The sequence below is a fragment of the Platalea leucorodia genome, assembly GCF_965183815.1.
Source record: "Platalea leucorodia genome assembly, chromosome: 7".
NCBI lineage: Eukaryota > Metazoa > Chordata > Aves > Pelecaniformes > Threskiornithidae > Platalea > Platalea leucorodia.
In genome coordinates, this window is record NC_138829.1 from 65,112,371 (window position 1) to 65,136,289 (window position 23,919).

The window sequence follows — 23,919 nt, forward strand, 5'->3', positions numbered from 1 at the left end:
TCTTTGAATAATTTTATACAAGTTACAGAAGCAGAGAAAGGACATGTAGTGAAGACATGAGCAGGTAATTAGATGCAACGTACTCGTAAAAACGGGGAGGGAGTAACAAAGCATCTGTTGGCCAATATGTTACACGATGTATTAATTCAAGATCTTGGTTGTTCTCTTACAGTTGCTTTTAATAATGTTTGTCTTGATAGTCTATATAAACTCAAGAGTCTTTCAACTGTGAAACTATTTAGAACTAGTATTTTTGTTTCTTAAAAACTAAAAACATTTGCGCCATGGTTTCCTTATCTTACACCTAAAACACTGTCACTGCTACGGGAACTCTGCAATGTTATTGTCAAATGTATCAGATGAAGGTGGACGACATAGTATCCAATGAAAAAATTATGGATAAATTTTCAGGAAAAATAATCAGCCAGGAAATAAAAACTAAATATCACACAGTAAAAAAAAAAAAAAAAAAAATCTTTGGATCTTCACTGAAGATGGATAGCCTGGACTTGTCTAGTACTTGAGCTATAAAAGAATCTAATGCCAGCAAACCTTGGCACCCTACAAAATAAAAAATACGTATGTCTGTTTTGCCATTGGAGGGAAGACCTAAAGGCCAACAGTGAAATGAGTGATGACTCAATACAGATAAAACAAGCAAGTCGATAACAGTTGCTTCTGAGGCCTACAAAAATGAAAGTGAGAACAAAGACTATGTAGTTTAAATCAAACTTTCCATCTGTTGATCTCCAACTGCTTTACAAAAGACAGGCAAGTGCTGCATTCCTCATTTACAAGTCATGTAACAAGCACAAAGATGTCATGTGAGTTGTCCAAAGTCACAAGCCACTCAACAGTGAGCTGGGAACCGAACTCAACCTTTCGCTTAAGCCCTGTCTGCCCCCTTCTATTTGAGGCTTGGTTTAGGAGGCTGCATATCTATGGCTCTGGGGTACCAGGAAAATACTTGGTGGTATCGTGAAGATGACGTGGGAGTCAAAGCCCAGAAAGCTGCGTGCTGAAAATCCCATTATTATCTGGCTAAAAGAGGTGACAGATGTACAGGGTATTAAAGGGTGACCCTTTTTGAGCTGAATCCATGTTCAGTGCTTTTCTCTTCTGACTATTTCCTTAGCATTCAGTAGCTGAAAGCACAGGCTGCATGTGACTATGCATGGTTCTGGGGTGCAGGGCTCTTGCATGAGTCCTGCTGCAGTGGGTAGATGAAATATGCCTGATTGAGCCCTTCTTCAGTGAAGGGTGAGGAGCTGGGAAGAAATTAGTTCAAGATCTGGACTGAGATGAGCCCAGCATTTCCCCTGAACAGTATCTGGTCCTTATTAATGAGATTGTCTCATTGTTATAAAAGCATATATATGGAAAACTTTATGTTATTATTTGTCTTTAATTATAGCAGAAATGAAATGACCATTTGAACAGATTTGTTTACAAAATTAAACGCATAAAATATTCAATGCTACAAGTTGGTCACAGTGTAGTATAAAATAGAGATGCAAATGTAGACTGAAAGAATGAGAGTCGTATTACCAAAGAGCCATAATAAAACTGCTGAAATTAATGTGTTTCAGACAAACTGACTTAACTAAAATCCTATGACTCCATTGGGAATTATTCATTATAAGAAAAAGGTTTAGGAGTTCCTTTTGTTGCCATTTTGCCTGAAAAAAAAGTCATTGCAGTTCGCTTACCAATTCAGAAAGGCTGACTACTGCTGCAACTTTAATTCTTTAAACAGTGAATCGCATTTTATTCACAGGTGACCAAAAATATCCTCCACTATTATTTCAATTAATAGTACACAAATATCAAAAGGAACTTCTAACTGATGTTGGTGATCAAGTGGCAAGATTCTGAAATATAAAATCATTTAAAAAACTAATCCCTTATTCAGTCTAAAATTATAGGCTGTCATCAGGAGCAGGCTGGCAAAGCTAGGTCCAGATGGGAAACTGGCTGGGCAATAAGAAGAGGTAGGGTGGAAATAATGGGTGGGCTGGAAACGATGGGAACCTAAGGAAAGACATGACTGCTCCCTCTGCTGGCAAGGTTCTCACCTGCTTTAATTTTTAACTAATGAGTAGGCATTTCTTTAATTATTTAGGATCTAGCCAATAAATAATGCAGAATGTTCCTTCCTCAGTCTGTTGCTGTGTGTTTGCACATTTTTGAACTTATGGTGCCCTATTTCACTAGAATAATTTGCCATAGAATTAAGGCTCAGATGGATATCTAATGGTAGAGTTACTGGCTTTATATTTTAATTGTTCCTAAAATGAAAAGCAAGATTAAGCTACTTACCCTTCAAAATATTCTATTTTACAATGTATACACATTTCGTATTTAATTTGCATATTTTATAATATTACAATAAATTTCTCATCATACCATAATAACAAAAATGCTTTTATGTAGCAGCAAGATACTATAAAATGAAACATTCTGCAATATAAACATACTAAATTACATGTCATACCAAAAAAGTGCCATTCTTCCATGAGCAAAATTCATGACCAGAGAATTCAGCGATAATGTTTGTATTAAAACTTAATTAAAAGATGAAGATAAGTCATTCATTACTTGATTTGTGATATAAATTAATAGCTGCAGTAAGAACATTTAGAAAAAATCTGTTCTAGGATTTTGGCCTACAACCAGAAGCTCCCAGAACAGGAGGGATCAGCTTTTTTTGCCCACTGTTCTCATCTGAATCCTGGCTGAAAAGCTACTCCAGCTCCCAGCTTTCCAGAAGGCTCCATCCCAGGAATCCTCGCCTGCCATTTGGTTTGCTGATTTTAATCTCACAGGACTTTCTTACAGTGGCTCCACTATGCTGAACTGGCACTTGCTCCTAGAAGTGAGTTATTATTAAACTTGTAGGTCAATTGTGGCACTAACAACTCTTTGGAAGCTTTCAGCCACAGTGTACAATTTGCTGGTCTAATTAAATATTAATTCTAAGTGTTACATTCTGTGGCTAAGAGCTTTTATTTTCCATCATCAGTCTGGAAGAGAAAGAGGTTACAAGGCTAATTTAATCTTTTTTTTTTCCCTAGCATTAAAGCTTAACTACACAGGCACAAAAACATCATTAAAGATGCAGTATTCCTTTTTATTATGATTATATTGTAATTAATAGAGCAGGTCTAAACAAAAAGACGTAAAATTAGATTCTGAAATTTCAAGGTTTTTAAACAACACCAAAAGTTCACATAAAAATGTTTCTAAGCAAACACTGCACAGAAATTCAATATTCAGTTATCTGAAAATCATTTAAGACAGGAGATACATACGTAACAATTTAAATATAAAATAGTTTTACAGAAAATTATTGTTCTTTGTTCTCAAATACAACAGACAACAGATAAAACCCATATTTAATGCTAGATGCACAGGGCATTTTTTTCAAGAACTTCTACTTATGCGAAAAAAATAGTATTGCTTCAGAAAAACAATACTACCTTCCATTTTCTAACAGAATTACTTGCTTAAAGCAGATAACTACTTTGTCCTGCATTATTTAAAGTCACTCTTTTAATCTTTACTTATCAGTGTCCAAATGGGCTCAATACATGAGCCTCTTCCCTTCTGCTTCCATAACAGTTGTGTCCATGTCTGGACACTGGGCATTATATTAACTACTTAGTCCAGTAGCCAAAAGATTCCATATGCTTGAACAGATGACTATCTCCATACTGTGATGGGATATTTAACTGTTTAGGTCTAATATTGCAGTTGCAAGATTTAGTTCTAAATCTTACCCAATTTTTTTAAGTTTTCATAGGTGTATTTTCAGATTACATACATAAAATGTAAAATAAAATTGCAATGTTGCACATACTCATTAACTTTTAAAGTTTAGCATATTCATTTTGGGAAAAGTGATTTTTTTGATTAAAAGACAATGTGTTGATGAGATGGTGATAAGGATGTGTATATAGTGTCCTTCTGAGAAGGCTCTTTTAGGCATATAATTTTAACATACAATGTGACTGTTCATCATAATAAAGCTAAGTCAGTTAAAAGACAATTAACATGTGGGTACAAAAACATGCTTCAGATGTATATTGTATTTGTTTTTGAAATGGGTAGTTGTTACCAAATCAGAAGTGGTGGAGCTAGAATACAGCCTGTTGGCAACCATAACTTCTTTTACGAAACAACAAAATACTTCTATTTTTTCTGCAATTTGATTAGCAAATATTATCAGCAATAATAGAATTGAAAACAAAATTACTTACTGTCCCACAATTTAAATTTTGAATTGTATAATACTGCTCTGAGCTTCCTACTCAATCATAATTTTAAAGATGCTTTTATGAATGTCTAGAATATCCAAACCAGAATATTAATTTCTGAAAACTATGTGGATAACCCAAGAACACCTGTCATAAACTCATGACTCTCTCTTTGTATGGATGTTAAACTGTATTTCTCACACACAACAAAATGCAACATGCAACATTAAAAAGCAAGTAAAAAAACCCAGTACAGAAAAATATGAAGACCATTTCATCTTCATAGTTTCTATTTTGCAGAGAATTTCGAAAGCTTGATTAACTATCATATAGAAACTATATGACATTTGATCTCAATACAAATTTGTGTGCAGCCGTTACCTCATCAAATACATTTGAAGGTTATTCAGCATTTTACACTTGTGAATTCTCAGAAGTTAGAGTTCTAAGGCAGGCAATCACTCTTAGCTCTTGTCATAGGAATAAAGATTTCAAACTGTGAGAAATTCACAAGCTATAGGAGTTCACATCTGATAATCCTATATTAGCAATGGATTCTTAAGCACTCTATTGCTTGACTTCGAGTTTAGCTGCTAAATTACTCAGTGTGAACACAAAAGGCTATGGATGTGAAAAGGTTTGTTTCTGAATTTTTCTACACTGAAACATACAGTAACTTATGCACTTCAGTGAATTCAAAGCATCAAAACATTAATATTGCAGAAAATTAATTTTTTAGCATACTGGATGAAATAATGAAAATACCTTGCTAAACAGAACTTCAGACTCTGAGGACAGGTTCTGTAACAAGACTTATTCATACTGACTTTTCATTAGTCAATTAATTTCCCTTGGTACATGCTGACTAATACGGTTGTTAGTCCTTACCAGTAGTACAGCTTCAAGTTCAAAATAAAGGATGGCTTTAATAAATGTGTTACGCTTTCTCCCAGTGAAAATAATAATCTACTAAAAAAAATATTACTTAAGTGATACAAAATTGGGAAGAACAGGAACAGAATTATGAACATTATTTAGTATTTTGGGGGAAAGATGGTTTTGGATTTACAATGATTTCTAGTAATTAAAGAAAAAGAAGAAAATACAATAGGAAAATATTTTAAATTCGAATTTAGGGCCTTTGCAAGTATAAAACAGTGACATTAAAGTCCTTTAAGTCACACTCTGTAGCACAAAAAGTTTTTTTTTTTTTTTAAATTAGGTACTAATACACACAGATTGTCAACATACAGAAAAAAGAGTCCTTACTTGTTTTTACAATATTCCTTAAATTTGGAAAGCATAGCAACAAACGAAATCCGTCTTCAGTCTGCCCTCCTTGATCAATCCTAGATTTTAAAAGTGGAAGTAATTTTCCCTTTTCAAATGCACCACCTGATTTCATAGGCACAATGCATTTTCAAGAAGCAGTAGAAAGACTTGAAAAATAACCTTCCATCAACTATTTTAATCATACTCGTAAGTATCTCAATATTTATTACCTGACAGACAGTGTAAGACAGAGTATGTTCAATTGGTAGAAAATATCAATCAAGTAAAACTTGTCACACATCATCTGAATAAAATTCATAATTGGGTAAGTTTTTAGTGTCATTTTCTTGAAATCTGCTTCCAGAACAATGTATTCCGATTTTTGTGGTTGAGAAAAGAGAATTTTCTTTTTTCTTCATGCACTGTTTGCACTAGAAGTTTCATCAATAAAACACAAAGAATCTGTGTTCTTTAGTGGACTACAATTTCTTGAAATTATTCTGAAAAAACTGTGTACACAACCAGATTTTTTGTAAATTTGTGTCTTTTACCAAAATATAGCCTTACAGAAGACTGTAAAGACATTCAGTGTCCCATCAAACTGGGTGAATAAGCATCATCTTTGGATAAATGGAATTCAAAGTTATTAAATCCAAGACAATGAATAGCTGGAATAATGAAAGAGCCACATTGGTGGATGTGTACCACAGAGGGAAAAGCATCAAGAACAAAACCACTGTTTAATGTTCAGTAGTCATCAAAGAGACAAAGCAGACATTAGAATGTAGGAAAAGTGGACAAACAATAATAGCATTATTGTATTACATTACTGCAACCAAGTAAAATATGATGAAAAGAAAAGTGACTGTTTAAAAACAGATTAAGGAGTCAGCATGAGAAAAAATAAAAACCAATCAGAATACAGAAAAAATAAAATAGGGAGCCTCATCTTATTGTCCCATCAGCCAAGAACAAAGATATAATTTATGAAAAGTAAAGGCAAAACTAAACTTTCAGAAAAAGAAAGAAACCAGGTAGATTTAATTTGTGGAACTCCCTGTCACAGTACAAGTAGTATTTGGCAAAATATATAGAAGAAACCAATCTCAAACTATATATATATATATATATATATATATATACACACATATTCCATATGCATATATGCATTATTCATATACTACATATAAAAAATAAAACTAGTCTGGGTTGGAAAGACACTGCCCCTGTTGAAAATCAGTACTACCAATTGTGAGTTTTATTTCTTCTTCACTGGAGTAACCAGTACTGGGGGCTGACAGACAAGATGTGGTATGAGTCACTACCAAAAATCTATTTTTTCAAGGCAAAGCAGGTAAAAAGGAAATTATTCTTCTGTATATGTTATGCAGACAAAAACCTGGATTAAAATGTGATTTTGAACTTACATTTACCTTCATGGAAATTATTCATGTGAAGAATTTACTTGTAGACCACCTAATTAATACAGTTGGGAGGCAAAAGATAACACAGAAAATACAGAAACAGTAGCTCAGGGAATAAATGTGGAACTTACTATATCTTCAGAAAAATAGTGTGCATTTTCTATGCCTTCAGTGTACTGTCTTTAAGATTGAACAGAAAGCATATGCTAGAACTTAACTCTGATCAAATTAAATACATATACAGAAATGCACTTGGGAAAAAAATCCTTCTCTCTCATTCTCTTGGAAAGAAAAGATATTTTCTTTACTTTTTTAATCCAGCAAGAAACCTCAGCAACAGAATGGTGAGTAGCTGGGTTGTGAGAATGTGAGCAGCTGCTGTTATTATAACTAAAGGTCTGTCTACGGCTTGAGCCTGAGAGACCACATGTTCGGCTGTCCTCTCATCTTGCCATCCTCACCAATTAACTATTAACATGGAAGGCTGTACACATGCTCTCAGGGGCTCTTTAACAGGCTTCTTGGAGAGTGGAACAACTACACAGCAGGGCTCTGGGAACTGAGTAATGTGGGGTATAAGGAACCCTCAGCAGCTTTGCTCCTCCTAATGACAGTTTTCTCCATAGTTTAGTGCTTAAAGAAGGATACATGAAGTTTAACAATTTAAAAAAAAAAAAATTAATGCTCTCATTTGTTTAAGGCTGCTAAACAAAGATTCTGGAAATAATGTGGGTTTTTTTTTTTTAATTCAGAATATTCTAGCACTTACTGTAAAACAATTCTGTTAAAATTAAAAAATCAGTTATTTAAAAAACGAGATAGACTTTCAATCCTAACTCCATGGGAATTGATATGTATGGAATTTATAAAAACAAAACCAAAATCAACTTCCCAGGTAAGCTTGCAACAAACAAAACCCTTTGTCCTTCAGTTTGTTTCTCAGAGACACTTCTGGACTTCTTCTCTAAAATATGATCATACCTTTTATTGACATAATATGTAAAAAACAGTACAATGAAACCAATTGTATGTCCCAATTATGGACAGGTAATTCCAATGTGTAAAAAAGAAGGATGCTAGTTTTACATTCACAAATTCTATTCATTGCATTAAATTTTACTGTCAATCTTTTTGAAGGTGAACTGCTACCTAATATTTAAAAACAGCTAAGTAAGGAGATGGAGATTTGTACTGCAAGAAGAATATTCATACAGTTTTGATTGCAATGGTAAAACTAGAAAATCAAGTTTCTTTATTTTCGAAGCAGTAAGGGCATCAGGTATCTAGACAAATAACATTTGCAGGTATTCAAACACCTTTACAAAATGCAATACATAAGTGAGAGTCATGTACTTACCTAAGATAGGATTTAATCTAATGATAAACTCATCTACTATCAAAACATTCTGCCTAATATGAGGTTCTATCCAGTACTTTTTTACTATAATCAAATCAAATTAATATCTAAAATTATAGGTTCTCTGTTCATTGTGAATAATAATTTTGCTTTTGTAAGTTACATTACCGCTTGCAGAAAAAAAGACTATCTACATTTTTCCTTTTGCTAAAAAAGTTTATTTCCAGAAGGTACATTTAAGCCTCCATACACTCTCAGGAAAGGTGCTGTTAGTAGCCTCTGATTTTGCAATTGGGAAAATTACTCTGATACCATAACTGGTTTGCTCCTGGTCCCAATAGAAGGGGATATTAGAATTAATGAGCAAACCTGTATCTTTCAATTCCTGGCTTTAAAAACAAGGTCACGCATCATTGTAATGAGTGTGACACATGAAGACAGTGGACTGAAATGTCTTGTATTGAAACTCCAAACAGTGTTCTGAAGGTAGTGGAAAAGTACATACAGATGTAAAGAAAAAAAAAAAGAGACATTACTAGCAGGATTCTCTTTGCTTTTTTACAGTTTCTGAAATTTTGATACTTTTTCAAAAAAGACTAAGACCCACATAAGGCATAAGTGTATCTATGATAGTTTTATGCTTAGGTCTTTGTAGATTTTGCAGCACGACTGTCCCACAAAAGTACAGAAACACTACAGTGAAGTTATGTTTTAACTTTGCCCTTTGGACAAAAAAAGTTTTCAAAATGTCCAAAATTTTTTTTCTTACCATTAACTTTAAATTTTTCCTAACTGATGTGTTAGCTATGAAATATAGCAAAGACAGCATTCCTACCTGGATAAGGTGAGCAGGCACTGTGATGATGCAGGCTGACAAAGATTTTCTGAGGAGGCCACGGAGAACATACAGAAATTTTGTAAGGCTATGAATATCTTCGGGAGTGTCACTGCTACAAATGTCATCACCCCACAACATGGAACCCAGACTCTGAATTCCTATCCGCAAAATATTCTTTTGTTTTTTCTATTGAAAAAAAAAAAAAAAAGCCACTTCTTATTTTTTAAACATTAAGAGGAAAATGTCATGTAATGCATTTAAAAATACAATTTATAGAATTCATATCCATAATAATTACACAGTTTACATAATCATAGCCTAATCTCAGATGATCTTACGAAAATTACAAATGGAATGGCAGTTTTTTCACTGACTGGATATCATGCTATGTCAGATAAGCAAGTACAAGTGTAACGGACAGCATGCAAATACTGAAAACTACTAATCTGCATTTTTCAACCAGCTAAATGTAAGTATATTCTGACAGAAAATCCAATAATACTATGATTTTTCATGCCCTTTCTCTCCTCCATCACTGCCTTAAAAAACATGAAAAAGAATCTTTTCTCCCAGCTCTAAACTGGTCTGCTGGACGTGCCTGAGAGTAACGAAACACAACTTTTCCCTCTATTTTCAACTTTCCGCTGTGTTACCTTAATAACCTGACTATTCTGACTGTTTGCTTTAGTTTCACTTTTTCTGCTCCTTCTGAATGAAAAAGGTTGATGGCCTACCTCCGCAATGCAAAGCCCTTTCACTGTTTCAGAAGCCTCTGTATCATCTACATTCCTGTCAAGTCCTTCCAACTAAGGAAGGAAGGTTTACCCACAGCTATGGAGAAACAGAGTCTGATGGAGACATCAGCAGATTGTCTCTTAAGGACTACACCTTTCTGAAAGTCCTTGACATGAGTGTTTCTGGATCTGCTTTAGTTAGCTACTGGGTACTAGAATCTAAGCTGTTTTGACATGCAAAATCCTAACCAGCCTCGTGTGTTACCTACTTAAAGACTGTTTGCTGCCCTGCAGGACGCTGGCAGAAGAGCATCAAACAGAGGCAGTGGCTAAGATAAGGCCCCTTTTCTGAAGGGGCAGATTATGAAGCCAGAGTTGTAACTTGTTTATGCAAAGTAAAATGTCATCTCTCCTGCTGACAAATCTCATTTCTGCTTATTTGATGTGACCTTTCCTGGTGATCTTTGAGAAGGATTTTAGGTATATTTGCTATCAACAGCCGAGAGAGAGACAATAAGCACCCTTGTTGAAAGACTTCCTGTACAAGGTGATCAAAGGTACAATTCTAGAGCTCAGGGTTCATACTTAAAGGCCAGCTTTTTTTTTTTACATATATATATGTATATATAAAATACTAGTTTAGATAAATAAAAGCTTCCAGACACTTTTCATTACAGCAAAGTGCTGTGATAAACTGTAGATATTCATTTCCACCAGCTGGAACGAACAGTAACTATCAAGCACAAAGCATTGCACAGCTGCTCTGGAAATGCAGAGGAAAGGTTTTGAGGAGACAAGAGGCTACTCTTACACGTATGTCCTTCTCCATCTTGGGTAGACAGAGCCCGAGTTGTGAAACACAGTTAGTACCACATGGCTCTGCATTTATCCAGCGCTCATGGCTTACACAGTGAGCTGATCTGCCAATTCGCTTACAACCTTTATGAAAGCGATACATGTTTTACTTCCAGCGGATTCTTTAGTCTCGGGCGTTGCAGGCTTTTAGGCTTTACTTATGCAAAGTTAACTTTTTACACTACCGTATGAAGATCAGGATAATAGTACAGGATAATACAACGCAATCTGACTTCTCTGTATGATATTTGTTAGGCTTGGATGTTCAGAGTCTTAAAAAGAATACTAAAAAGAGAAGCTAGTCTAATATTCTTTTATGACTTCTAATCAGAGTAGATTCACGCATTTCTTGATGTGTGTTCACGCAATAGTACAAAATCAGGCATTTAAGAAAACTATTTTATCCAGATATAATGGATAGTGACCATGCAGAGAAAGTGTTCTGGTATTTAAAAATTTCAGAGCGAACATACATAAAACTTACAGAAACTTTTTTCATGAGAAAAATATTTTTTTCTTATGAAGAACATCCATAAGAGCAACATACAAACAGAAAAAAACTGTAGCAGAGTATCAGTTCTCTTATTGGATAAAGGATGACAGATGCTTGTTTCACAATATTAAATCGTAAGAGTTGTAAAAGATAAAGCTATTCAAACACCAGATAATATCAGATGTATTTATTTTGGCCAGTAACAGAATTTCTACCAGTATAATTCTGTCAGGCCCACAAGGCCCTGACAAATGGCTTATTTCATAACTGAAATATAAGAAAAGCATAAGTCTAATATTCTATAACAACAAGCCTGCAGTAAAGAGTAGGATAACATTTTTTTTAGATATATTACTAGATCTTTCATACTCTCATTAGTTTGGGAGTTTAGGTTTTGTTTTTTTTTTTTTTTTTTTTTTTACCTTTTTCATGTAATCTTTGTAACAATGTTTGCTTTGGCAGCAAGAATTCTGATTATAAAGAATTAAAAAATCCAACTCCAAGCAAAGAAAAACCCAATCACCCCCAACTTTATTACCCTGAAAGTCACCCAACTTGAGCTCCAAAGTATACAAAGAAATGTTAAGGAAATATAGTTGCCTATGAAAGTTCTGTTGTCAAACATGAAAAACCTAAAATATTCTGAAACAAAGAAGTGCTATTCTGTATGACTTAAAACCGTGCTCAATTTAAAAAGGATTCATGCTTAATGATCAGCAGCAAAGAGTTACTAGGAGGTTTTAGAAAGGACTTAAATCTGATGCTCATATTTCTAGGTTATAGGTCATTCAGACCCTGAATTTCCAAATAGATCTTGGCAAAGATGTTCCAGTCAATGTGAACAAAGAGGTAATTGCTTTGGTTAACTTCAACCAAACTTTTCTGTAGCCTAATACCTCCTACAGGAATTATTGTCCTAAGGCCCACAAAGTCATCCAGGACAGTCAAGAAATATTAATCTATGACGGCCAACAGCAGATGGTCCTATAAAACTAATTAACTAACCATTCTAGGTCCTAGAGATGCCTGACCATTTTATTAGAGGTCTACTAAACCTCTAACAGTAGTTTTCACTGAATTTCCTAATTTTGTCAAGCCTCTGTCAGCTGGGGTGAGTCACATTCTGCTCACTTTTCTCCAGACCCCTCTTCAAATACTGGCAAAAAGGAGTAGTAAGTCTAAGTAACATTGGCATATTGATGTGAAAGCAGCCAAAAATATCTGAAAGTTTCACCAGTCAAGTTAAACTTTTCCTTTGATTCCAGATCTAACAAGCAACACATTTCTAGACCTCCACAGTCTAGAGATTTTGGCAAGATTATACTTCACAGTACAAAAAATGAAGCATTAATGGCATCAGCTTCTGTCATTCACAGACAGTGATTAATGGATCTACTTAAGAGTCAGTAAGTAAATCTCTTGAAAGTTCAGTACCTCCCTGCTACATTTTGGCCCTTGTCAGTTTTCTCCGAACCTCATGAAAGCCACTGCTGATATGACCCACCCAAAGGGGAGAGGATTATTTGGGGAGGGCAGCATACATGCACAAACTTCTTGGAAGCTTGTATTATTATTATAGACAGGAAAGGACACAGGTCCAGAGGAATACAGGCTGGTCCTTACTCTACAATCTTCATATCTGGCTACTTAAAAAGTACTTCTGAAGGCTCAGAAAATAGAAGGGAATACAGAATATCAGAGAGATGAATTCCTCATAGATTTGGAAGATAAAAAGATCCACGGTGTGTCCTGGATCATAGCTACATTCAACTCTGGACATATTTTTAAGAAGTGTGTATTATATGCTGTTTCTAAATGTACAAAATTTGAATGTACAAAGAAAGATGATGCATGGGGAAAAGAGGAATATTAAAAGAACATAACAGAAAATGCTCCAGGAAATCATATGCATTATCTCCCTTGAAACAGAAACTACGCAAGCGCTAATGGCTTTCTAGATAGATAAACTGGCCTGAAGAAGGACTCTTTTTCTAACTCGTAAAGCTTCACCTCAGAAACTTATATATGTCATTTAGTAAACATATACTTCTAAATTAATCTGAGTTAAAGTTCTGGTTTTGCTTTATTGACTCTAGTAAGACATTTTGAAATAATGAACAACAAGTACAGAAGATGACTATGCATGATGTTTAATTTTTCCCTGCTTGGCTCTGACCAACCTTCATTTTCTTTTACATATATATATAAAAAAATCAGGAATAGACAAAGAAAAACAAGAAACACCAGCCTAATCTCTTCAGTAGGAGGTTGTTTGCTGGCTGAAGGTTGGCAGAGCATTTGTTTCACTCAGCGCTGCTCTTTGCAGCCGGCAAGCTCTGGGGCTTCCACAGGACCTGTCGCGGTGCGGGAGGAGCATCTCTGCGCAGGGTGCTGTAGGGTAGGGTGACATGCCTGTTGCCACGGCTACCACAGCGAGTGGGGAGAGGTGCCTGGCAGGGACCAAATTACTTCTCCAGACTGGCACTGCCACCAAAGGGGAAGCAAGCTCTCCCATAAATCTCAGCAGAGACTAAACACTGAGCACAAATAACCTAAATTTACACAGAAGTGTTCTGTGCAGGTAATGTTTCTAAAACATACTGTTAGACACTAAAACATCCATTCCAACATTATCTTCCCTGCAAAAATGATTTCTAAGATATTTAACTGGTAATAGTACACAGTCTTGTATTATATTCTTTGAGGGTCTCCAGCACCTATACTAATTAACTTCTACTGTAGTAACATTTCTATTGCACAACAATAAAGATAATTTATTTCCATCAACTCCAAAGGACTCACATATTACTGAATATGACAAAGAATAATAGATAGGGCACTGCTCAAATCAGAAAAGGGCTTTCAGCCTATGTTGTTACGCTTAAAATGTTTTTGATTACCCATAGTATGATTTATGAAGAGTACAGGGATCTTTAGAAGTCTGGGAAGCTGTTTTGATTTCTGAGTTGAAATAGCATTCTTATTTCTTTACTTGTGTTTCAATGCTCGCTACATAAAGATGCACACCATTTAAGTCATTAAAAAATTCACTCCACTCCAGTTAAAACAACATTGAAAAAATCTGAAAGTTTAAGATTAAACGTTCAGTCTCAAGAATCTTGAACACATTATTGCTAAAGCCATAGTTTGAAAAAAATACTATAGGGGAAAAAGTGTTTTGCTTAATTACATTATATTTGGCAATCCATTTATTAGCTAATTGCACAGAATATGCATTTTACTAGTGTTAGCTTACAGTTCTTTCTCACATGGTCTGCATATCTGCAACAGGTAAAAACTCCAAATGCACATTAAAATATGAACCACACTCTCTATTTACTTTGCTTGTTTACTTTAGCAATGTTTAGAAACAGCTTGTTCCTTGTTACTTTGTCCAAGACCTTCTTGTGCCATCCTTGAATATTCAGAAAACAACATTAGTTACAGGATTATAGAAGAGTAGGAGAGTCTTCAGTACCTGGGGATCAGAGCCATCAAACCCTTCCTGGTAAATGATCCTCTGAATGGACTGAAGCAGCCTTGCGTAAGCACCGTTCATATTACTGTTGGCAAGAAGAAATAGTTTAGTAACACATTTTAATACTCTCCTATATGTCTCTAACCGCTGTATTAAAAATAAATATATGCATATGCAGCTTCCAGTCTGAAAGTGTCGCATAGAAAGAAGTGTCATAGAAGAAAAAACCCAAACCTATTTGAATAAAGTTGACATTATAAGCAGTTGTGATTGCCTCATGTTAACTAGTTCAGTGCTCAGACATTTAGTGAAAGCTGAAATCTCTAGGGATTAAGATAACTTAATTATGTCAAGCTCACTTACATCTAGAAGATTAATGATTTAATGTATCAAAGTTTTTCATTCCATTACACCACAGTACTAATCTTCTATAACTGACAAAGATCTACCCAATTGTTATTCCAAGTATACCTAATCAATGTGCTGATGAACAGAGTTGATTTTCTATTACTGAAAACTTTCACACATACAACTTCTACAACAATCAAAACTAACAAAAAATGAAAGAGACAACATTTGCACAATTAAAAAGTTCACGTAGTTAATTCACTTTATTGTTTTTAGTCTTTTTTTTGGATACTGCACCAGACCATAATATACATTCTGCTATGCTACAGTTCCATTTTGTATCCATACGCTACAGGTGTTATTACTGCTTTATTTGCATGACAGCAGAATTGTGAGATAGAATTTATTTTATGTATTACTCAGAAAATATAACATAAAATAAATTAAAAAAAAAGCAGCAAACTAATGGCTAAAAATAGATTTAAGCAGACTTAAAACCAAATAACAGTTCAGCAAATTGCCTTGTCGAAGTCTTAGAAAGTCCAGTTCCTGCACGTCCAAAGCACTTCTTCATATATCCACCCCAGCCATGCTCTCCAGTCCACAGGCTAACACGTACAAAGGACAGAAAGTCCTAATCTTTACTTTAAAAAAGCAAGCCACTTTTTCCCTTTTAAAAGAGACACACTGTTTTCTTAAATCCCACAGAGCATACTGGCTTGTGTGTCTGGACTTGCAGGTTCCTCACTGCAGCTGAGAGTTTAAGCCCTTCCATCTTTTCTAGCTTCAGCATTTCCTTCCAGTCTCACTAATTACCATCCAGGGTTGTGGATTCAAACCTTCTTGTGTACTTCTTGGGAAATATGATGGGTTATTTTGAAAATTTTTCCTCTAAAAAGATTCTTACTTGCTCCAGTCATTTCATATGTCTAATCTGATAACAGCCCAGGTTGTAAGGGACATCAAAAGATCACTTGGTCCAAACATTAATGAAACTATTCCTGTTACTTTAGTAAGAGCCAAAAGTGTTATCCAAATGTATTTTACTAATGAATACCTAAATAAACCCAAATAAACTTGCTTTCATACTTCTGCACTGGAGAGAAGACAACTTTTCTGAGAAGCACTTGAGTTGCAAACATCTGTCTTTTACACCATTGCTTTAACTCAGAATTCTACATTTCCTTCAAGAAAACAGTATTAACCCAAACCCACCCCCTCAATGATATATTTAAGTTATAAACATCTACAATCAAAGAAGTCACATAGTCATAATAATTTCAAGTTTTGAAATACAGAATGTCAGAAAACATTAAGAGATGACCCTTCTCAGATATAAATAAAAGGCAGAGTTTCCAAATTAAACTCTGTTTGTTTTCAGATTTAGCACCTTAGAAGGCTACTGGTTAACCTGATGTACCTTAATAATTTAATACTCTCTATGAAATTCACAGCTGAAAATAACTGGCAATATATAATCTCAATTTGACATTTAACGTGTAACGTCTGCCTTGCTATACAAAAAAGAGCATCTCAGAAAAGAAAGAGTAAATTTTCACGTATGAAATCAGTTACTTTCCTAGTGTTTAGTTACAAAAGGAATGGCTGTTAAATGTTCTAGCTGTAATGTCTTGCAGGTGTCAGTTTACAGAGTAGGTGGAGGGGAAGGGGGCTTTAGCCTCCACCCCAGCCAAAACGTCCTCACATTATCGCAGCGCACACGCAATCCTTGCTGCTTACGCAGTGCTGCGATTTCTTCCCAGTTTTGCCAGAGCTGGAGAGAATCTGCAGCACTTCCCAATAACCAGAAGCATTCATGTATCCTTTTGGATATTCCTTTATCCTTTTGGAAAAGACAGAAACTGCTGCTCACCAACATTAGGAAGGAGTTTGCAACTGTCTTGTAGCCATAGCCAGGAACACAGTATGTGTGATACGAAAAGACGATTGTGGTCTTTGTCACCACAAACTGGCATTTTCAAGTTTGTGCATCTATCGCTTATTTTGCGGATGAGTATTACCATGCTATCTATAGGGATGCCAGAGAATATACTGCAATCACAATACTTGCCAATTCCTGATTTGTTACCAACTTGCTTTTAAAAGTTAGTGGATAAAAAAAATAAAATACCTAAAGCCTTAGCAGAATTAAAGGGTCCCAAAATTAAAACAAACAAATAAAAGAGATCTTCAATTAATCCATCAGAAGAAGATTTGCAGCAAAGAAAGAATTAAAGAAAATAATGTAATGCATATAGATTTTTTTAAAATGTAAAAATAGCCGCTCTTCTACTTCTTGCTAAAATATTAATGGTTTACTTAAATTTGAACCATGCTGTGTAAATAAGGACGTGAAAAATATTGTGGAAACACTATAAAAGCAAGCTGCATTTTCCTTCTGGCGATGTTTGGCATAATATTTAAGGAAGGAAATGAGATATTTCTTATTTTCTAATTTCTAGTCTTTTTTTGGCTTTGTTACTAAACACCATTTAATTCTGATAATGAGTTTAAACAATTCCTTCTTTACTCTTTTTTTTGTTTAGCAATTTAGTAATGGATAAAGCAGGAGCTGGCAAGAAGGTATCCCGGTTACAACGGAGCCTCTGGCTTCTCTGTTGATAGTTTCTAAGCAGTTAACAAAGGTTAGGTTATCAAGGGTATGACAAATAGCCCTATTATGTATAAGGAGACCCCATTAGGCAAGACAGTTAAACCTGTTCTATCTAAATTTATCGGTAAATCTAGACTCTAGACAAATTTATTCCTTTTCAAAAGCACATACATTCTTAAGGTAAAACTTACGACTATTATTGAAAAACTACAGCTTAATTATTTTAGTTCCTTTGATTATCAAACTTTCTTTTTTTTGTAATCGCAGCTAACGAGGACAGAAGTAGAGGGATGGAAAGTAAGCCTTTTCTGTGATGCCCAGGGTTATCACAGAGGATATTTCTGCCTTCCTGTTAAGTACCAGCTTTAGCAATGCAATGAAAAGGACATCAGAATATCCTAGCAACAACAACTGGAAAACAGTTGCTGTCACCTGCACAACCCTGTTAGCCTGGTCCTAGCATTAGGGCCAGGGCATAACTGCCCTTCCCTAACATAAAAAATGACGAGATAAGAAAGAGAAGGTTTACGCCTTCTTTTGGCACCAAACGCCCAGTCCCATTTGACTTCCCAGTCTGTTTTCAATTAATGTTTATCATGGGGCAATGAACTTCCACCCATCTTGAGTGATTATCCAAAAGGGGACCCTGCAATCTAATTTAGCCATCAGGTACCGGGGCTACAGAAAGGAGAGCAAACACAGTGGTTCTCATCTCCCTCCATCAAAAAGCAGATACAGACAAATGCGTGCAAAAACACAGGAAAGAAAAGAAAGATTGATTCAAACTTTAAGGTGAACAAATGATGTATATAACCTCCAAATCTGATCTTTAATTGCAAAGTAAAAGGCCAGTCAATAACTTAGTTCTGTCTAATCAGTCAAAGAATCTCCTTTTTTTGCAAGTCCATAAAGAAGCCAAGTGCTTCTGTGGATAGGAAGAAAGGGACATATGTATAGATATACATGATTTCTAAAAAGGACCAAGAGTTTCTGGCCCAAATAAAGCCTTTACATCTCTGATCCTGCAAGGGAAGCACTGTAATTATCTTGCAATAGACATTACCTACAATTACAGAGACAGTTCACTCACTGAAGAACAGTTTAAATAAAATACGTTTCTTAATGCAAAGCTAGAGAATTCGAAGGACCAAGATGATTTGGTCCTTTTAACAAATACATGGTTCTTATGCCGCAAAACATTACGACAAAGGACTTCACTTATTAAAAGATGCAGCACTGTTTTTTCAAGGATTGTAAAATATATGTTCACTATACTCACTGTTTCTGTCAGGAGAGTATAAGCTGTACAGGAAAACGTGGTACTTTTTTTGTATATTTTCTGCTTTAACTGCGTAATCTCTTCTTTGTCATTACATCCCTGAGTGGTGAAAGGAAAGGAGAGCAAAGGATTGGTTGTCTTGTTCCCCACCCCTTCCCAAAGAAAAGAGGGGTGGGGGAAGAGAACTGTTCCAAATTTCAAGGAGGAAAAGTGAAACCTAAGGCCTCCAAAGCTAGTCACCCTCTAACAGAAAAAGAAAGGGAGAAGCAAGGCTGGTCAACAATGTGAATTCTAGGTGCATCTAACAAGTTACAGATTAAGTACATTCTTGGAGGAACATTAATTACATACAAAATAGCAGGTCTCTATCAGGAAAACAGGAAAAAAAAAAATCACCCAAAAAGGACAACACTTAGGGAACACCTCACTCACATCAGTGCATATGATAATTTAATCAAAAAAATTCAATAAAAAAAAATATACTAAGCTTCTAAAATCTTTCTTTACAATTCCTAGCTTGTCATTGAGGAACACAGAGCTTATGACCTCGCTGTAGAATGTGTATGTTGGGTTAGCATTATGCGACCAGGTGGGTTTTTTTGCTATGCATCTAAGACCATAGTCTGAGAACCTTATGTTTAAGAAGTTATATCCTCTAAGTGGAGCCATGCTGACTAGCCGTGTCCATGCTCCTAGTTCACTGTAACACAGATTAAAAGAGGTTAGCTCAAGCTCTCAGTGGGACCTTCAGGCAATCAAAGAGGAGGTCTAATACAAATTGTTGACTTCTATTGGAAGGGTTAACTGTGACTATCATATTACTTTCTTTCAAATCATTGTCTAGTTAATCAAGAGAACAGAAGTTTTTACTATTCTGTGATATATTGAAGTTAGCTTTAGAAGCCAGAAGCATTGTATTGATTTTCCAAACAGTAATGCCAACAAAATAATATCCTTTCCCTCCCCCTTTTTTAAACTTTCTTTAATAGAATCACCCTGACGGGATTGTGAGCTTGTTTTCGTTCCTTGAGAAAGGAATGCTTCCTTCAGAATTTCATCACAATATTTGTAAATAATACAGTACAAGCTTGTTGGGTTTCTATAAAAGCATAAACATTTTGAGAGCAGTGAAATAATTGGAAACATTCATACTTAGTATTGGGCTTAATACATTCTGACTAATGTGTATTAAAGTATCACAGAAGATAGGGATGAAAAGGACCTCAAGAGGTCAGGTAGTCTATCTTCTTGCCCCAAGGCAAGATGAACTACATCTAAACCATCTCTGACAGATATTTACCTAACTTGTCCTTAGAAATTTTCAATGATGGAGATTCTACAATACTCTCAACCTGTGTCTGCAAGGCTTCTTCTTGTGCTAATAATTAGAAAAATATCTCCTTATTTCCAGCCCGTATTTCTACCGCCACAGTTTACTGTAGCCCATTACTGCTTGTCCTACCTTCAGCAGACAACAGAGCTACTACCCTCTGTACGTCAGTTTTTAACATGCTTCAAGACTCTGCTTAGACTTGTCTAAGAACTTCCATTCTTCCGTCACAGGCCATACATCCCAGTTCTAGATGTATACCCATCTTCACAACCTTCTCTAACTGTTCCAGAGTTTTCTTGAAGGATGCTGTCAAAAACTGGACAGGCTTGTTATGGCTGAGCAGAACAGAAGTACTTTGCATGTCTACCACATTATATTCCAGTTTATCACCTCCATGCTTTTTAAATTATGCTTTTTGGCAGCATTAATCACAAAACACTGCTAATATATTTTATGTTCAAGATACTTTGTAAGGCCAGATCTTCTTCTGGAGACCTGCTACACTATTTTATTTGTTCAATGAATTATTCCTACTAGTATGCTATTTGGCATGTCTTCACTAAATTCCATATAGTTTATTCCAGATCACGGACCTAAATCTTCTTGAATTCTAATTGTGTTATCTAATCTGCATGCAATTATTCCTTCCACTTTTTTCCAAATTTGACATTCTGACTGCAGTAAAGACACCCATTGCTCAGCATACATATCAAGCCAAATTAGTACTAGATTATTACCAGATCCAACACTGGGATAAAGCCTGGTACTTCACTCAGATTCAGCTGTGACTCAATGACAGTTTATTTAGAAGATAAGGATTTAACAATCAACATGACAAAAAGAAAACGGTCAAACCAGTGCATGTTCCTCCTTTGACGTGATAACAGACTTTATCAATGGAGAATATCTCCTGTTTTATTTTAGAGCCTTTTGACTCTATCCCAACTGAATACCCATAAGCAAACAAAGGAAACACATACTGGGTGAAATTACCTTAGAAGCTTAAAAATAGATTATATTATTTTTTCTGGTATTTTTTTGAGCACTGATGTTATCCCACAGATGTCTTCACCTTTTTCTCTCCTTAAAGACAGGCATTGCTTCGGCCTTTTTGACTTTGTGGAACTTTGACAATTCTTTACGTTCTATCGATGAACTTCATTAAGTCCCAACTTGAAAACATTTATGTATTTTCTAATCTGGTCTTTCTTTATGTAAATTGGGTAGTCCAATTTGCTGATATTAACTGTTCTAGGTGCACATGAATTTGGGGATCGAGGTAATGGGAGAAGCAGCTTTTCTCCACTTCCACCATTTGTTAAGAACTCCAGTTATACAACACTGATGAAGAGAAGTTGAAATTACAGTTCAGTTTATTTTTTAAATGTGTGTCAAAATTGAATGACTGTAATTATGGGAAGCTTAAATCTTCCATTTCTCTATGGAGAAATAAGCTTTATTTCAGAGGCTGTAATTCTGAAAAATTCTTCCCACCTTGTCTTAACCTTAACCTAGTGCAACATTTTTAATAGCAAAAAAGCAGTGGTGTTTGTGGTCAAGAAATACAATAATCAAAGTTAGAAGACAAATGATCTACTGTAAATGAAGACAGAGACGTACACATCTCTTCACAGTTCCCACAGATTTCTGTCTGGGAGTTCACCGTTCCCAATGTATTCTTTATTCCTCCCTGTCCCTTACCACATTGTATTGTGGTCTAAGAAAATGATGTTCAGAATGGTGGTTATCTGTTACCTTGGTACCTGCCTTTACTCCCAACAATACAATTCTTTCATTTCCTCAAGAGAGGCTTCTTGAAGGAGACCCATGTTGTGGGTGCAGGGAGAAGAAAGGAGATAAGCCTTCCAAAACCCATCTTTATTTGATCATGCTCCTCACCTCATCACTCTGTACTCTACCAATTTGCCAAGCAAATAAACTAAATCTAATCTTTCCGTTAGAGTAAAACTAAAAATAAGAATAGAATTCATATGGTAAAAATGACGAACTTTTATCAGGATAGCACACAAGGAAAATATCAGAGTTAAGCAAGGCTTATAAAATCAAATGCGTAAAAGTTAGAAGTCCATTTCCTATACTATACATATGAGTTAATTTGATTTTAATGTAAAATGTACAAATACTTGACAGCAGTATAGTTAGTGGAATTAAGCCGAGAGTCATGAGACATTCTAGTTAGCTAGAGAAAAGACAGAAAGGGAGTTAAATTGCTCAATAACAACATAAGCACTTGCAACCTCTCTGTCAGACACCCTTCTGTCTATTCTTTATGGTCCCGCTACTAAAAAATAAAATAATAATTACACATAATATAAAAATAAAGTTGGTTCAAATATTTACTATAGAATGAATAAAATATAAATTCTCTGCTTTCTACTGGAAGTGTATTTTTTTTTTTAGAACATCGCAAGAACTTACTTTACAAACCAGTGACATTTCATCACATAACACAGAAACAAATTACAAAGAGACTTGGGTTTTGCTTTTCTACAGCTCTAAGAAAGGTGCTTCATACTGCGCTTCTTTCATAAGTATCAGTTTTTATATTTGAGTGTACTGTAATGAAAATCAATCACAATAAAGCATACTGTACTACTACTTCCAGGAGTTGGCCCTATACACTGGGATCTATAAAACTAGGTATTATATAAATTGAGTGGGCTGAACAAAGAGATTGCTAGCCCGTATTTGATGTTTGACTTGACTTGAAATGTCTCCAAGAAAGATACAATGGACGTGTGTGCTACAGGCTAATATGAGTCTTCACTACTGTCACTCATTTTCTCCTGGTCTTCCTTAATTCATTACTGATAGACATAAACTATAATGTTATTCATTCAGAGAAGAGTTTATGATTTTCTCTGGAATTAGGGGTGTTGTGTAAGATATAATTAGCGATTGTAATTCTATTCACAGTATTTTGTATTTTCCTTAGGTGAAGCTGTAGGATGTAAGAAGTAAAAGTCACACAATAAACTAATCTGACATAGCATTCTAAGCTATGTAGGTCAAGGATGGCCTGTCTTCTTAGCCCTAAAAACTGTATGGATATCTTCCTAAGACTGATAGCCACCTGACACACACTTCTCAGAAAGCTGATGGGGCATCGCGCTCAGGGAGTAGTTCAGACAGATAGTAGCAGTTTTCCCCAGTCCCCACACTCAGCTGTCAGTAGGGCTGGACTGAACACGCAGCTGTGTCCTAGGCTGTCCTAGTAATGTCTGCCTTAATTGTCCCTGCCAGCTTGCTTCGTCCCACAGCTGAGGAGTCAGTATACTGAGCTGTCTCTGTGCCATAACCGCTTTGCTGCCAGTCACGGCATGTAGCACTGACATGAGAACCACTGCTGAACTGCTTGTGAGCCATGCGTGGCTACAAGATTTTTTACAGCAAGTGTAGATGCAAAAATATCCTTTACTACTAATACGCAGACAAAATTTGAACATGCAACAGAAGCACGTGGTATTACAACTTACCACGTTTTAATTTTAGGCTGAGAAGACAATTCTTCAGGAAGGTAAAAACTGTGCCATTTTATGGACTGAAACAGTTCTGGAGACATTGTTTTAGAAACATCATAATAATGGCCAAACTTTGTAGATGATGTTGGGCTGGCC

At 35.4% G+C, this 23,919-nt stretch overlaps 1 protein-coding gene across 1 annotated transcript in view; it reads right to left on the reverse strand.

The window, feature by feature from the left end:
- Window positions 1-23,919, reverse strand: part of ELP4 (elongator acetyltransferase complex subunit 4) — a gene marked incomplete at both ends in the record, with an annotated part of 156,938 nt that overhangs the window by 90,969 nt on the left and 42,050 nt on the right. The window contains 3 exons of the mRNA XM_082317305.1: window positions 9,145-9,333; window positions 14,708-14,792; window positions 23,779-23,918. Coding sequence (XP_082173431.1) covers window positions 9,145-9,333; window positions 14,708-14,792; window positions 23,779-23,918 — 414 coding nt within the window. The remainder of the gene's footprint in view (window positions 1-9,144; window positions 9,334-14,707; window positions 14,793-23,778; window position 23,919) is intronic.